The sequence below is a fragment of the Girardinichthys multiradiatus genome, chromosome Y (assembly GCF_021462225.1).
Source record: "Girardinichthys multiradiatus isolate DD_20200921_A chromosome Y, DD_fGirMul_XY1, whole genome shotgun sequence".
Lineage (NCBI taxonomy): Eukaryota > Metazoa > Chordata > Actinopteri > Cyprinodontiformes > Goodeidae > Girardinichthys > Girardinichthys multiradiatus.
The window spans coordinates 19,205,188-19,219,884 of NC_061818.1; the positions used below are offsets into that span (position 1 = coordinate 19,205,188).

Below are 14,697 nucleotides of genomic sequence, written 5' to 3' on the forward strand. Positions count from 1 at the left end.
GTTTTAGAAAAAAAAAATATATATATATATATCATAAGGGTGTACTCAGCAGATGCAAATATGACAAATCCCTAAAAAAAATAGTTTTGTGCAAGACAAATCATTTGTAAAAACCCTCTGTGGGATCAAAAATGTTTGCTTCAAATCTAAAACTTGTTTTCAAGCCTTCTAGAAATTATGATTTTCCAATTACACCTAAAAGAAAAAAACATTGTTCATACAGAAATAAAATAAAGTCGATTTTATACCTGCTTAAAGGTTGTTTTTTTTAAAGATACATTTATTCTGACTGTGGTTAAAAAAACTGACTGTTAACATATATATATAGAGAGAGAGGGAGAGAGAGAGTTAATAAATTAGAATATGCAACTCCAGTTGCAGCCTTTTTTCATTTAATGGTTTTTTGTGATTTCTTTGGACATTTAATAATTTATGTAGTTTACCTCAGTAAAGGTAAACCTTAATAAACCTTAATAAGTCATAAATGCACAGAAAGGTTTTCTGCATCTTGTTGGGGTGGGGCTTTCCAACCAGTTTCCTTATCTGTCACTGTTACTACAAAAGACAAAAGAAAAGGGCCCCTGTCAATCTGAATATCCGAGTGATCCGAGTTTATTTCTATAGTGCCAATTCACAATACTTGTCTCAAGGCAATCGAATTATACAGATTTCAAGTCAGGTACATACATTCAGAAAAAGACCAATGGAACTGGGCTACAAACTAACTAATACATCTACTTTGCTTTGTTTTGTTTCTACGACTATCCTGTTGGCTCAATAGTGATATTTTTTCTTTAAAAATTGTGTTCCAAGGGCCTCTTTATCTCTTGCTTTGTATGTATGAGGACGAAATATCTTGTCTTTGAGGAGCCCACAGTCTCTAACCACCACAGATCATCTCATGAATAAATCCTTGCACCATATTTCCTTTAGTCATGGCCCTGTCCGGTTCTCATGCCGTGTTTTCTTTGGGTGTATTCACACCAAGATAGTCCTTTGGTCCGCTTGTGTGGCTGACTTACACATTTGATGAGAAAATTCAGGTAGACAGTGGAGTGCTTTTGCTTTAAGATATCAAAACATCTGCTATATATAGGAGTATTTTCTGTGTATTACAAGGGATTTTAGTAAAATTATTTGCGATTGGAGTAGTTTTTTGTGCATTTTGGGAGATTTTAGCTAACTTGTTGATTAGAAGAGCACATTTATCAGCTTTTCTTTGACTTTATTGGAGTTGAAGGGTAATTTTAAGCTCTACCACCTTAATAGTGGGATTGGCACTGTGATGCTGCAACACACAATGTTGCTCCCAGTCATGCAAAGCTGCCACTCATAAATCGTTCTACTACCAGGTCTTTCTGGGTAGACCAAAGGAAAAACGTGCCTTCAAAAGAAAAGCCCAGAGATTTTCAAAGGTAAAACCTGGCATAGACAAAACAAAAGCTGTATCTTGCAGTGTCATTATTGTATTAACAGGTATTTCTAGTCCAACCATTAGTGTTAATCAGAAAGATAGTAGCTTAGCACAATTGGTAGCTACACTGTGTGGTGTAGCATAACTGTTCCCATTTCCTACTGCTTTAGTCGCTGATTGCAAATGTTAACAATTGAAACTATTAAGAAACAAAATCTTTACAGACGCTTTTAGGGTGTATTCACACCAGGAAAGTCATTTGGTCCGCTTGTGTGGTCCGGACCAAAACGAACTTTATTTTTTTCATTTGGTACGGTTTGTTTTCACATTGTACTTTTTGCAAGTGAACTATTAATTGTAAACAAAGCCACGCGGGTGACGATCATTGTTGCATTGGACAGAAATGACGGCGGCGGGACAGAGCACAGACCCAGAAATTTAGGAAAACATCTGTAGACGTGCTGCGTGCAGCACCTCTGTTCTGCATATTTATGCCGTTATTGCAGCTGCAATATTAATGTGAGACTGAAGAGCAGCTCATTCAACACAGACTTTGAGACGTTCCAGTTATAATTTTAGAACCCCGTCGGAGAATATGTGCTGAACGCCGACGTTTTCTCTACGTGCCTTGACCCACAACATGCCAGTAGCGTTGCTAAGCAACACACAGCTTGTCAGGTATTACCTTACAACACACACCTTTGCTACCAGCTACGGTGGCTTTTTATGACCAAAGAGACGTACGCTTTTTGTAGTTGGTTCGGGGCCGGTTTGTATTCAGACCATAAGCGAACCGCACCAGTGGAAGCGGACCGAAACCACCTCAAAAAGTAGGTCTCGGTTCGCTTGAGTGTATTCACACCTGCACAAAAGGTCCGGACCAAAGGGGGAGACAAACTCTGGTCCGTTTAAAGTGGACCAAAAGTGGCAAGTGTGAATACACCCTTTGACTTAGTCTCACCGTGAAGAAATTATCTGTTATACTTCACCTTTTTCAGTGTTACCCCTCTGGTAATTACACCTGTCCTGTGCCCCCGCTTCAGCCCCACTATCTCTGTCCCTTATCATTTTTCTTTGTAATGTTGTAAATATGAATCTGAGAATATTATTTAATATAAAATACTAATATTTTAATATTAATATTTTAATATTTTACCAAATAATATTCCGGTCTGTTAAGGATTGTCCTGTGAATACCAGCCCCATTACGGCGATGGTATTAGGACAGAATAGAAAGGTGTGAGACGAGCTCAGGCATTATTGAACAACATAAACTCTGCACATAAATGGAATGAATTCACACAATTTCTTAAAATACAAGAATTTATTAACAAAAATAAGTCAACTCAAAGTCAAACATATTTCAATCAACAAACTCTTTACTATGCTAAAACAATCCAACTAAACTACCAAGCAGAATTAAAGAATAATGAAGACTAATGGACTATGTACAAAATAAACAAGTTGATTAAAGATGATTAGAAATCATGACCAAAAAGAGTGATGCAACATTACCATGCAATGTTTATGTTTGAGAACCAAGGATTATCTTGAAGAATCTGGAAGTGAAGTTAAGTTAGTTTTGGAACTAACTTAGAAAATAATCAGCAACCTTTAGACAACCCTTCACAATGCAAGATCAGATTAAATATTATTTTAATAAAATAATGTTTTAAATAATGATCTGCTGAATAAACCAACCTCCTGGACGACTAATTCTCAACGGTGTCTAATTAACTGCCTTTATTTATTAAAATAATATTTGAAGAAATATTATTGAGTATTTTGGAAAAGAGCCAAATCTTTCTGGAGAAATGGGGCTTAATGGTGTTTACTTAGTTATCAACTCTAGCAAATGATGTTCAGGGACTATTATTCACTAGCTTGAAAACTAACAACCTTTCTGTTGACTAGCCTTAATGCTAGCACACGGGTTCTTACCGGCTGGCCGTTGTGCTAACAAAGAAGCTAGCTAAAGTGCTAAGCTAGAGATAGCTTAGCGCCAGAATCAACACACACCTTTAAAATACCAGGGTTAAAATGCATAAGCGCTGACAGCGCGTTATGAGCAATGTTCTGGTTAAAACCACCCTTTGAATAAAGTTTATCTTAGCTTCAAAACATACAAAGAACACGAACCGGCCTGTGTGCTACAGGTAGCATGCTAGCACCAAGATAGCCGAGTTCCACAAAACAAACTTCATAACATGAAAACGTTTAGATCATTTCATCCTAAACCAATCTGTTAATCTGCCCAAAACCCAGCCTCTGAACCTGTTTAGGGAATGTTGTCCAAGGGCGAAGTTTGAAGAAGATATCCGTCGTGAACAAAGAGTTAGCTTCCCGCTAACTTCTTCAGTTTCTTCCGATCCGAAGGTGCGTTCATTCTGTGAACAAAGGTTAGCTTCCCGCTAACTTCCTCAGTTTCTCCCGATCAGAAGGTGACCAGCTGTTCGATACCGTAAACACGGTTGCGGCCGTAGTCTTTCCTCCAGACTCGGCTTGTCGAAACAGCTTCTCCACCGGCTTCTCTCGGAACACCGTTTGATTCTGTGGGGCCTTGTTAGGTTTAAACACCAAACACTTTCACAATTCTGCACAAAGAAAGACACAGAGAAGTTAGTTCATTTTAACCTGCAGGTGAGAGTGTCTCAGAGGCTGCTCAATTACAATCCTCCAAACACACTCTGAAGACAGCCTCTGCTCCCTCTGCATTTTATTGATAAGAGATAAGAGAAAAAACGCCCTGGTTACAAAATGCTCCAACCACTAAAAGGGAGGGATGCACACTCATAAGATTGGATACAGCTGCACCGACAGAATGTTCTAGAACATCCTGTCTCTATCTTGCAGCTCTTGTACATATAAGATATAATCACTCTGAACAGCAAGCTTCACTTCTATTAAAGTTAAAACATATATAATCATTAATTAACCCTAACATTTTCCTCCTCTTTATAAATGTTTTAAACACTTGATACATCAATCATTAACCTTTTCTTCTCAGATTTTCAGTTAAGACATCATGGTGTGTTTTATCTGTACATGTCATTAAAAAAGTAGCAGGAGGTCTTTAAGTTTACTGTATACAACTAATTGTCGTCAGGGTCAAGATACAGATCAGGGAAATGCAGAGAAGTCTCTTCTTCTTCCTGGTCATCATCATCATCATCACTGGCTCCTTCTGTCTCCTCAGGTCTCAGGAGGGCATACATCTCTGACATTTCTGTTTTGACTGGCTGAATAGCAGAGGTTATTATGCGAGTGCACAAAGCTCTTATACACGGAATACAGCAACATCCACACAATGTGAGAATAGCTGCAAAGACTGCTATTGACATAAGGATAGACAACACTAATTGTTTATATTTACCAAACATTTCTCCAAACCCATCCCACATTGTGGTGTCAACTCCAGAATGATCTTTCATTTTGCTGTTAAGTGACCTAAGGCCCTCCAGGGCCTTGGTGAGGCTCCCATCAGCTGCGGTGTTATTTGGAATAAATGTACAACATTGATGCCCAAATATTGAACATACTCCACCTTTTTCAGCTAAGAGCATATCGACAGCAATTCTATTTTGGAAAGCCATTAAAGAGGTAGCTGACAATTGTTCATGGATGGCTGAGAATCCTTCTTCAGTTTTATTTCCTAGTCGTTGCACATTGTAATGGATGTAATTTATTCTGTCAACATTTTTATTTATTGTGCACCACCAGCATATGGTGGATTCAAAACCTGCTGCTACTTGATCTGCTAACTTATATTCATCAGGAACTCCTCTTGGTATTCCTATGCTATCTATATAAGTAGGGTCGTCTTTACTCCATCCTGATCTTTTTTCTCTATTTTTCCAGGTGTGTGGAAATATGCTGGCTACTGTACCCAACAAATCTGCTACTGAGAGTGGAATAACAGACACGGGAAATATTAATGACACTGATGCACACAATCCAGTTGTGTTGTATGGCAACCTGTCATACAGTTTATCGTCTCCACACCACCACCAGATGTCGCTGCGTGCTTTAGGTTTAAAGCTGACACCTACTGCTATGATGGAGTGACATTGATCTTTATTGAGTCTGCTTATGTTTGATCCCACACCTGTTCGGTTTATACAGGAAAAATTTCCTGGAGCAACCTTATTTGAAAACATCGGTTTTTGTTTTTCGGCGGTAGTCAAAGGATAAATCTTATCCCACATAGTACAGTTTGTCGAGGGTCTTGTGCTGTTCATTACTTCTACTAGGCATTTTTCTGTCAACGTTGAGGGAACCACTTGTAGCAGGGGTCTGGCTCCCATGCATACTACACAATCTGTTTTTGCTGCCTGGGCAGCCTGTTCTGCCATTAAAAGCCAGTTGTTATCTATTTTAGATATTCCTGTAGATATTTTGAACCAGTCATCTGGGGTTACTGGTTCTGTCTTGAACTCCACTAATAGTTTTAGCCCCATATGCCATTTGTTTGTTTTGTTTTCAGGTGTGGCTGCATCATGCCGTATTACCGCAAGTGGCTCAGTAATGTTTTTAACGCATATTTGAATCTGCCAGTAATATTGGCCTTGGCTAGAATCTACATATGGTGCCGCCACAAAGTCTGTACATCCCGTGTTGTTGGGGGAGATTACAGTCAAGGTTAGACCTCCTTCATCTTTTATCAGGGTCAATTGTCTTCTCCATTTAATTGCTGGACCTGTGGACCAATCAGACCAGTCCTGTCCTGTTTCTGCTACTAAGTATTTCCAACTCCACCATTGCACATCTCCATAGGTCAAATACCACTCCCACTTCTTATACAATGCGGCATGTTTGTTTGCGCCATCACGTGCTGTTCCAAGCGTTCCCCAGGGTATTTTTACTGTAGTGGTTTTTTGTATTGGTACACATAGTTTTGTGGTTCTGATGCCTACATCATTTGGGCAGGAATTAACATTTATTTGTCTTTTACTCAAATCTTTTCTTTCTTCGTAAAAACGTTCCCATAGTAAAATAGCTCCTACAATTACCACTGAGATTATTCCAGCTACTAGCACTATTTTCTTGTGTGTGGGGGTGTACATCTTACTTATAGATTGGAACCTTTCCTAAGCACCTTTAAACAGAGTTGTGGAGATCTTCACCGGTTTGAGACAATTGTAAACTATAATTACAATTCCCTTTGTAGCCGGACTTTCCTCTGTAGGTTTGTTGAAAAGTCACAATGCTACAGCAGATACCACAATGCTATGACCACAACACAAATTATGATGGTTAGAATATACACTGCTATTAAGAAACTTATTTTAGTCATGTTCTATTATTCTTTTACAATGTGTCAGATGGATCCATGAGTTTCTTTCTGCAATCTTAATTGCAGTTCCAGTGGTCAACAACACCTGATAGGGACCTTCCCACTTAGTCTGAAGTTCCCTTGTGCATTGTGTTTAGCACAGATCAAACATGTTCTACAAAAATTTTTTTGAATAAGAGTTAAATCCATATGTTGTGTATATTTTGTTCACTAATCCTACCATTCCTCCTCTCGAGACATGAGAAACTCCATGACTCGATATTGCTGCCCATTTGTATAGGTTTTTTGGTAGGATAGGTTTATTTTCTGGTCAGGTGTATATCCCTTCTTTAAGTTGAGCTCCCTTTTTTAGCCATTTTTGTATTTCATTTTGGGGTGATTGTTGTTGCATTTCCAGTAACGTTTCATCTTTTAGTTCCATTGTTACTAGGAGAAGACTACTTGGTTGTTGTTCTGCAGCTGCTTTAGCAGTTTTATCAGCAAAGGCGTTGCCTTTAGTCACAGTGTCTGTTCCTGTGGTGTGTGCTGCACATTTGCATATTGCAAGCTTTTTTGGCAGTTGGACTGCTTGCAATAGCTCTGTTAATAGTGCTGCATGTGTTACAGGTTTTCCAGTGGAGGTAATCATACCCCTATTTTTCCAATGTTGTGCAAAAGTATGCGTTGTTGCATATGCATACTGGCTATCAGTGTATATTGTTGCACTTTTTCCTGTCATTAATTTGCATGCTTCAGTTAAGGCTACTAACTCAGCAGCTTGCGCTGAGTAGTGTGAAGGGAGTGCTTCTGCTTTTAGTACTTTATTAAGAGTCACTACAGCATATCCGGTTTTTGTTTTACCTTTCTCATCTTTTTTGGAAGACCCGTCTACAAATAATGTTTCTCCATCTGTCAGAGGGGTATCTTTTAAGTCTTTTCGGCTTTTTGCTATTTCTTCAGATAATGTTTGGTTTAGTTCTTATTAAAAATAAAAAATAAAAACTCACTCACTGATGAACACAAAAAATGAAGGGCATATTATATCTTATAATCTTAGTTTGTTTTACCCAGTTTTATAGATACAACATACAGTTTCAGTCAGCTTTGTATTTAGTTCAAGTAACTAAAGTTTGTTTCAATTAACTCAAGTTTTCTCTATTTCAGTCCAGTCCAGTAATTCTGTTAAGGTTAATTTAATCTTATGTTAAGTTTGAGTCTAATTCAATCATTTTGAACCTGACTGGAAAAAGTCTAAACATCTGTTAAAATCTTTTTGTTTTACTATAGAGAACTGACCTAATATTATTATGGTAATGTTGAGGACTCTAATTTTTACATAACATGAAACAGACATTTATTTCACAAAAACAGAAAGTCAAACACAGACATTTGGCCACATGAAAGTTTAAATAACCTGTTTGTAAAAGAATTAGGAAAAATTGAAGACAGATCTATGAACTTTCCTATAGTTATCAGTATTTTTAATACAGGTAGAACCTTTGCTATCTTTATATGATTTTTCGGAAAAGATTCTGGAAACCTTATTAAGATATAAATTTGGCAAAGATCATCAGAACATCAGACCTTTATTAGCGCTTTTAATGTCCCTCAAAGATGCATTACAATGAAATCAGTCATTCCCATTCACACACATTCACACACTACTTACTTATTTCTCTGTCAGAGTAATTTTTATTTGCAAAGATTTGAACATAATTTGACTTCTATTATTCTTAAAATGCACATTGTTTCCTCATAACCCCTTTTGTTTCCACAAGGTCTGTTTTGAACGCTTCAATTCTTTTTTTTTTTATTCACCAAGAATCAATAAGGTGGTCTTAGTGGGGTCCACCTTAAAGGTGTTGTCTGTTGGGTGTCATGTTATCATTGTCAGGTCAGTGAGGTTCATAAGTCAGTCAGAACCTTGGTCATTTGTTCTGTGCACATAATGTTTCATAGATCCAGCCTATGATTAATCAGCAAAACTTCCACCTATAGGAGAAAAAATGATTGTTAATGAATGAGCTGCATTTCCTAGGAACACTGTCTTCCTCCTGGATGAGCATCACCTGTTGAAAAACTTTCATCATTGTTTGTTTCACATATTCACTCACATCTTTATATTATATCAGTAGGTGAAGTTGTTAGTATCTCATGTAGACTGACATATACTGTTGCATTTGGAGAAGATCTCAGATTAAATAAACTTAGTTAGAGCTTCAATCCAGGTTCATTTTATGTCTGCAGACTTTAGCCAATTTTTCTTTTCTTTCTTTTTTTTTTTTATACATAAAGAGCAAGATTCAAAACATTTTCAAAAGGCAGATTGTGGCAGAATGTAAACAAAACTGCTTATTGATTGACAAAATAACATTCAAGCACACAATCACCATATTAAAAGGCTCTACTTCTAGAGAATCACTAAACTTCTGGGGTCCGGTTTTGGCCCGCGGACCTTGAGTTTGACACATGCAGGGTAGAGTTACAATTTTTTCAGACCTTTCAGCAGAGACAGGCTTCTGCTGTTTGCAGAAGTTTTATCTTTGTTTTCAGGCAGCTGCACCTCTTTGTCAAGGTCGTTTCACAGAGCTGAAATTTAACTTCTCTCAAAGAGGAAAAATCAAGAATGCACACAATCTGAGCCAAATATGGAATTATTTCCCTGTAAAATGAATCTTTTGCATTTTATCATGATATTGTTGGTAGTATAACACCATAGAATGATTTTTAAAGCACCTGTTTCTCACTAATGCTTGCCTACAAAATCTTTTACTCTCAGATTACTTCTTTAACAACTCTAGTCATTGTTCACTGGGTTGTCCAGTTGGACAGTTTCCATGTTGTCCACATTGTCACCTCCTCTTTTAACTTCTTTTACCACGTCCTCTAAAACCACCTCTTAGTCTTTATAATTTGGGGCTACCTTGGTATTCTAAACTGGGATGGGTGGCAGTCCGCCCCCCTTTATTTGTTTTCAGTTAAGCTGAAAGTTTTTTTTTTTTTTCTGTGCTTTTCTTAAGGCCTCAGTATTATGGCTGTCAGTTAAAAGCTGCTCTTATTGTTGTTCTTTTAATTAAACTTTTTGTTTTAATCTGTTTATCAACTGTGTGCACTCAGGGACTGAAAAGTCCCCTTTGAAATTATAATCTGGCAAGGTTTTTTATTGTCTCTTGAATCTTTTAAATGCATAATCTCCAGTTTAAGATCCCCGTGTAGTTTTAGGATTTCAGTGATAATTAAGTTACCTGAAAATCCGTATTTTTATGCCATCGTGTACATATTTCTGTTAAATCAGAGCTTTTTCTCTGTTCTTCCCCCATTGTTCTTTGTTATTTTTCTCTTTTTAGTTTTCATTATTGCTAATTTTAGATCCCCTTGTAATTTTAAGACATCCTTTGTATCTAATTTGCCCAAAAACCCATGTTTTTTATTTTTTATTCCATCTATGACAGATCATACCTGCTCCTTTTACATAGTTCTCCATAAACTTTACCTCCCCTTCTAAGTCAATTAGTTTACTTTGTTTCTCTTTACTTTGCCCCTTTCCCATTTTGAACTAGATTTAGATCCAGTATGTTTTTTAATACCTGGTGTATTCTAAATACTGGATTTATGTATTTGAAAACAGGATGGTGATCAAGAAGTCAGTTGTGGTAAAATCCACTTCAACCCTGTTCAGGTGGGATTTTCTTGCCTACAAGCATCCACAAAGGCTCACCATTTACTATCTGTTTTCAGTTTATATGAAAGGTAAGGACCTAATGGTCGTTACGATTCCATTCATTCTTCCACACGTTTTTCAGTCACACTTTTTTACGCGTTTTACTCTTACTGTAATTACTTTCACAAAAACATAACAGAGGACTCCGCCGTCCTGTGTAGAGTTTAATTAGTCTATTTCAACTAAGGGAGTCTACCCTCCTGCGGAATTTAACTGTCTATTTTAGTTCAACAGAGGACTCCGCCGTCCTGTGTAGAGTTTAATTAGTCTATTTCAACTAAGGGAGTCTACCCTCCTGCGGAATTTAACTGTCTATTTTAGTTCACCTGATAGTGTCTAGAATTGTCAGGGTTTCTCTATACTGTACTATTTTAGGTCATTTGCATTTCATCACTCATTCCTTTTAAATGAAAGACCTACTCACTGGTTCTCTGTGTCCTCGGGAGTACCGTCAGCTGTCAGACCCCAGCCTGTCAGGGAGGGACCAGTCCCGGAAAGGGTATTAGTACTGTGGCCACAGATTTGTCTGGAATCTCACTCACCCACTGGGATCGTCAAGCGTCTTGGTCTCCGGCTCGAAGGACCATTTATGTTAGGTTTAAACACCAAACACTTTCACAATTCTGCACAAAGAAAGACACAGAGAAGTTAGTTCATTTTAACCTGCAGGTGAGAGTGTCTCAGAGGCTGCTCAATTACAATCCTCCAAACACACTCTGAAGACAGCCTCTGCTCCCTCTGCATTTTATTGATAAGAGATAAGAGAAAAAACGCCCTGGTTACAAAATGCTCCAACCACTAAAAGGGAGGGATGCACACTCATAAGATTGGATACAGCTGCACCGACAGAATGTTCTAGAACATCCTGTCTCTATCTTGCAGCTCTTGTACATATAAGATATAATCACTCTGAACAGCAAGCTTCACTTCTATTAAAGTTAAAACATATATAATCATTAATTAACCCTAACAGGCCTCGAAGAGAAAATGTAAGCAACTCTTACACCTTAATTTCCCCGTTCATGAATGAAAATACCGGATACACAGACAGTATTTCATTCTACTTAACTTTTGCATATGATCGGTGATCGGTCCTTGGATCCAGTTGAATTTATGTATTTTTACCAGCAAAAGACATTCAGCGCGCTTTCCCCTCCTATCCGGTTCCTATGGAGAGCCGCGTGGAAGAGAAAGACTTGTGGAAAGGTGGGGCTTTTATTTGGATAATGGCGCCACAGGAAGTCCGCAGTTACCCCCTTTCCTGGCTGTGCTGGAAGAAGGTTAATGCACTTTATTTTGAAAAGTTCCAGGGAAGTATGTACTGGAGTTTTAGTGTTGAAAACCCATGGCTGGTTGGTCCCAACAGTACTGAGGTATTGCTTCTTGGTTCTGGATACCCAGATAAAGGTGCAATCAGAAATCACTGCTGTAAATCTGTTTTTGCTTTTTAGAGAATGACTGGGGCAAGAGCAAAAAAGGGGCAGGCATTAAATGAGAAAATATAAATCAATAAGCATTGCATAGTTTAAAAATCATATGGTTGTCAATGGAGTCCCCATGTTATGCACATATCATTTTGATCTCTTTCCGGAGACACATTATGTTCTCATTCTACTTCTGGAGGATGGAATGGATGTCTATATATAATTATTACACCTTACTGAAATACAGAGTTTCAGGTTAATCTGCAGTAAATTATTGAAAATCAATATGCTGTCCTCTGATGGGACGGAAACAGAACCGAACTTCTCCTTGAGCTACTTCTAATGCAAAAGCAAAGGTGGACTTCTGTATTACAAGGATAGAATGAATTCATATGAACAAAAATTCAAAGCAATCATCTTAACCCCTTTATACTTAAGATTATTTACAATTATAAAAAAAATTATTATTTGTGTTCTTCCTGTAAAGCAAATGCCAAGTTAAGTAGAGATTGGCAGTTTGAATATAACCTCTGCAATAGACATAAATTTAGGTATTTAGTTTGCAAATACCAAAATTAGGCATAATCGGGAGGCGATCTGACGGCTAGGTAGTAGCAAACTGTTTCCAGTACAATCCTTGGTATGTGTGAAATATGAATCAACAGTCATTAATGAGATGCATACACCAAACTCACTGCCTTAAGACTAGAAGAGATTTAAGGAAAGTTATCCTGTTTAAGGGGTTCTCATTTCCAATTCAAGCTGCCTGGTATATTGCCCAGGTAAAACCTCAAACCTCAATTCTTAAAACCTCATCTTCTTATATGGCACCAATCAGTAGCCATCAGATGTAACTTAAGTAGTTACTAAAGTCCACTTATGTGCAATTTAATCAGAGTAATTACAGGGGTTTTGTAAGAGCCAAACATTTGTTGACAAACATCAGGAAGACCAGGGAACACACCATACAGATTAAGGAAAAAGTTGTGAAGAAATTTAAAGCAGGACCAGGTTTATAAACAATATCCCAATTTTGGACAAAATTCCCTAATCCTTGAAAATCATGTAATCATACATATACAATTATGCTCAGGTACTATTACTCTGAATGACAAAACACAAAATGAGTAAAAATAAATTGCATCATTACAAAAGACCAAACTTGGGCAGAAGAAACGCACGTTTCCGAATCTCAGGTTTCTAAAACATGAAAACTTTGAAACAAATAATTGCAACAGATACAGTAAACATGTAGCTACCTGGTGGATTTTTGGTTAAAACATGCTTGTTTTTCTTTCAGTGAGGTAGATTAGCCAAAAATTGTACTCAAGTAACCATAGCTTTACTTCAAAATAATATGACTCAAGTTGAAATACAAAGCATGGTGCAGTATAAAATACTTCAAGAAGTAGGTTAATTTCTAAAAAGGTACTTAAGTAAATGTAACAGTAAATGTAACTAGTTACTAGTCCATGGGCATACTATTAAACTTGCAAACTTTTCAAATTTTTATCAAAAGACAATTTGAAAGCCATGTAATATAGTTTTCTTACTTTACAATTATGGCACTACTTTGTGTTGGTCTGTCACATAATATCCCAATAAAAAACATTAATGGTTGTGGTAGTAATGTGAAATAATTAAATGTATATGAATATTTTTCCGAGACAGCTTGTAATGAAAACAGTAATTTCCTATGTTATTTATTTCCATCCAGAACAATAACATTAACATGATAATAGCATCTAATAATCATTTCCAACTGTTTGAGTAGCACTTAAATGAAAAGCCAGATGATGTGAATCTGAGGACATGTTTAATATCCGCGTAAAGCCTCAGGGAGTTTTCTGTTCTTATTTTCTATAATTTTGGTTCTCAACCAGGAATTGTCACATTGCATGTATAATATTTGGAGATGGACTTGCCCCTTTGGAAAACCTATTAGATATTTTGGCCTACCTTTGGGTGCTCTTATTGATCCTTTTAAGCTTTTCTTAAAAGTCAACTAATTTTGTTTGACAATTCTAACATTTAACATATATATGAAATTGTTATATTGAATAATTTGCACATATTTAATTTATACTGTAGTATAGATAACCCTACAAATTTTATTAAGAATTTTGCTTCCTTTCTCTTTTAGGGAAGGTGCAGCAGTGGCTCACACTCTGAGGAGGCAGGTGATGGAGGAGTAGGCCTCCAAGGAGGTCAACAGACTGAGGAACAAGGTCAGGTGCAGGGGGCGTCCCTGCAATGCAGGGTTTCCAGCACAGACACAGAGACAGATACCGTGCTGCAAGAGATGGAAATGCAAACATACCAAACAAAGATGTGCTCACCTCTCTGCTCCCCTGGTCAGTAAAGTCACACAAGTTTATGTTTTGAAGAGAATTATGTATCAATTTTAAGGTGATCAGTCAAATGAAGCAAAGGGTGGTTTGAGGTAATATTTTGACTTGCTTAACCCTGCATGAGTCCATTGAGAAGATGAGGTATGTAAAACCAAAACACAATTTTAAATGATTTGTCATGGCAAAGTACAACATTGTTTTGAAGTATTACATTTATTTATTTATAGCATTTTCAGACTGAGGACTCGAACAGTTTTAATGTCAATTCCAAATGAAGAGAAGAATAAAAAATGGGTTGTTTGATTAACAGCAGTTGAATGTTGACAGTTTTAAGCAAAAGTCTAAAAATGCTAAAATAGACAAGGGATAGAAGTAGGGTTAAGTATTATGAATACATAAATAGGATTAAATTTGAAGGAATTAGTAAACACAAACAAAAATCTAAATTAAATCAAAGTCCAAAACCATTAGCAATGTTTTCCCCTTTTTTAGCATCACATAATCTATGATAACAT

General features: G+C 37.0%; 1 protein-coding gene across 1 annotated transcript in view; it reads left to right on the top strand.

Annotated features, from left to right (window-relative positions):
• LOC124864947 (voltage-dependent T-type calcium channel subunit alpha-1I-like) overlaps positions 1 to 14,697 on the top strand; it is a 58,353-nt gene that overhangs the window by 40,049 nt on the left and 3,607 nt on the right. The window contains 1 exon segment of the mRNA XM_047359889.1: positions 13,975 to 14,185. Within this exon segment, the coding sequence (XP_047215845.1) occupies positions 13,975 to 14,185 (211 nt within the window).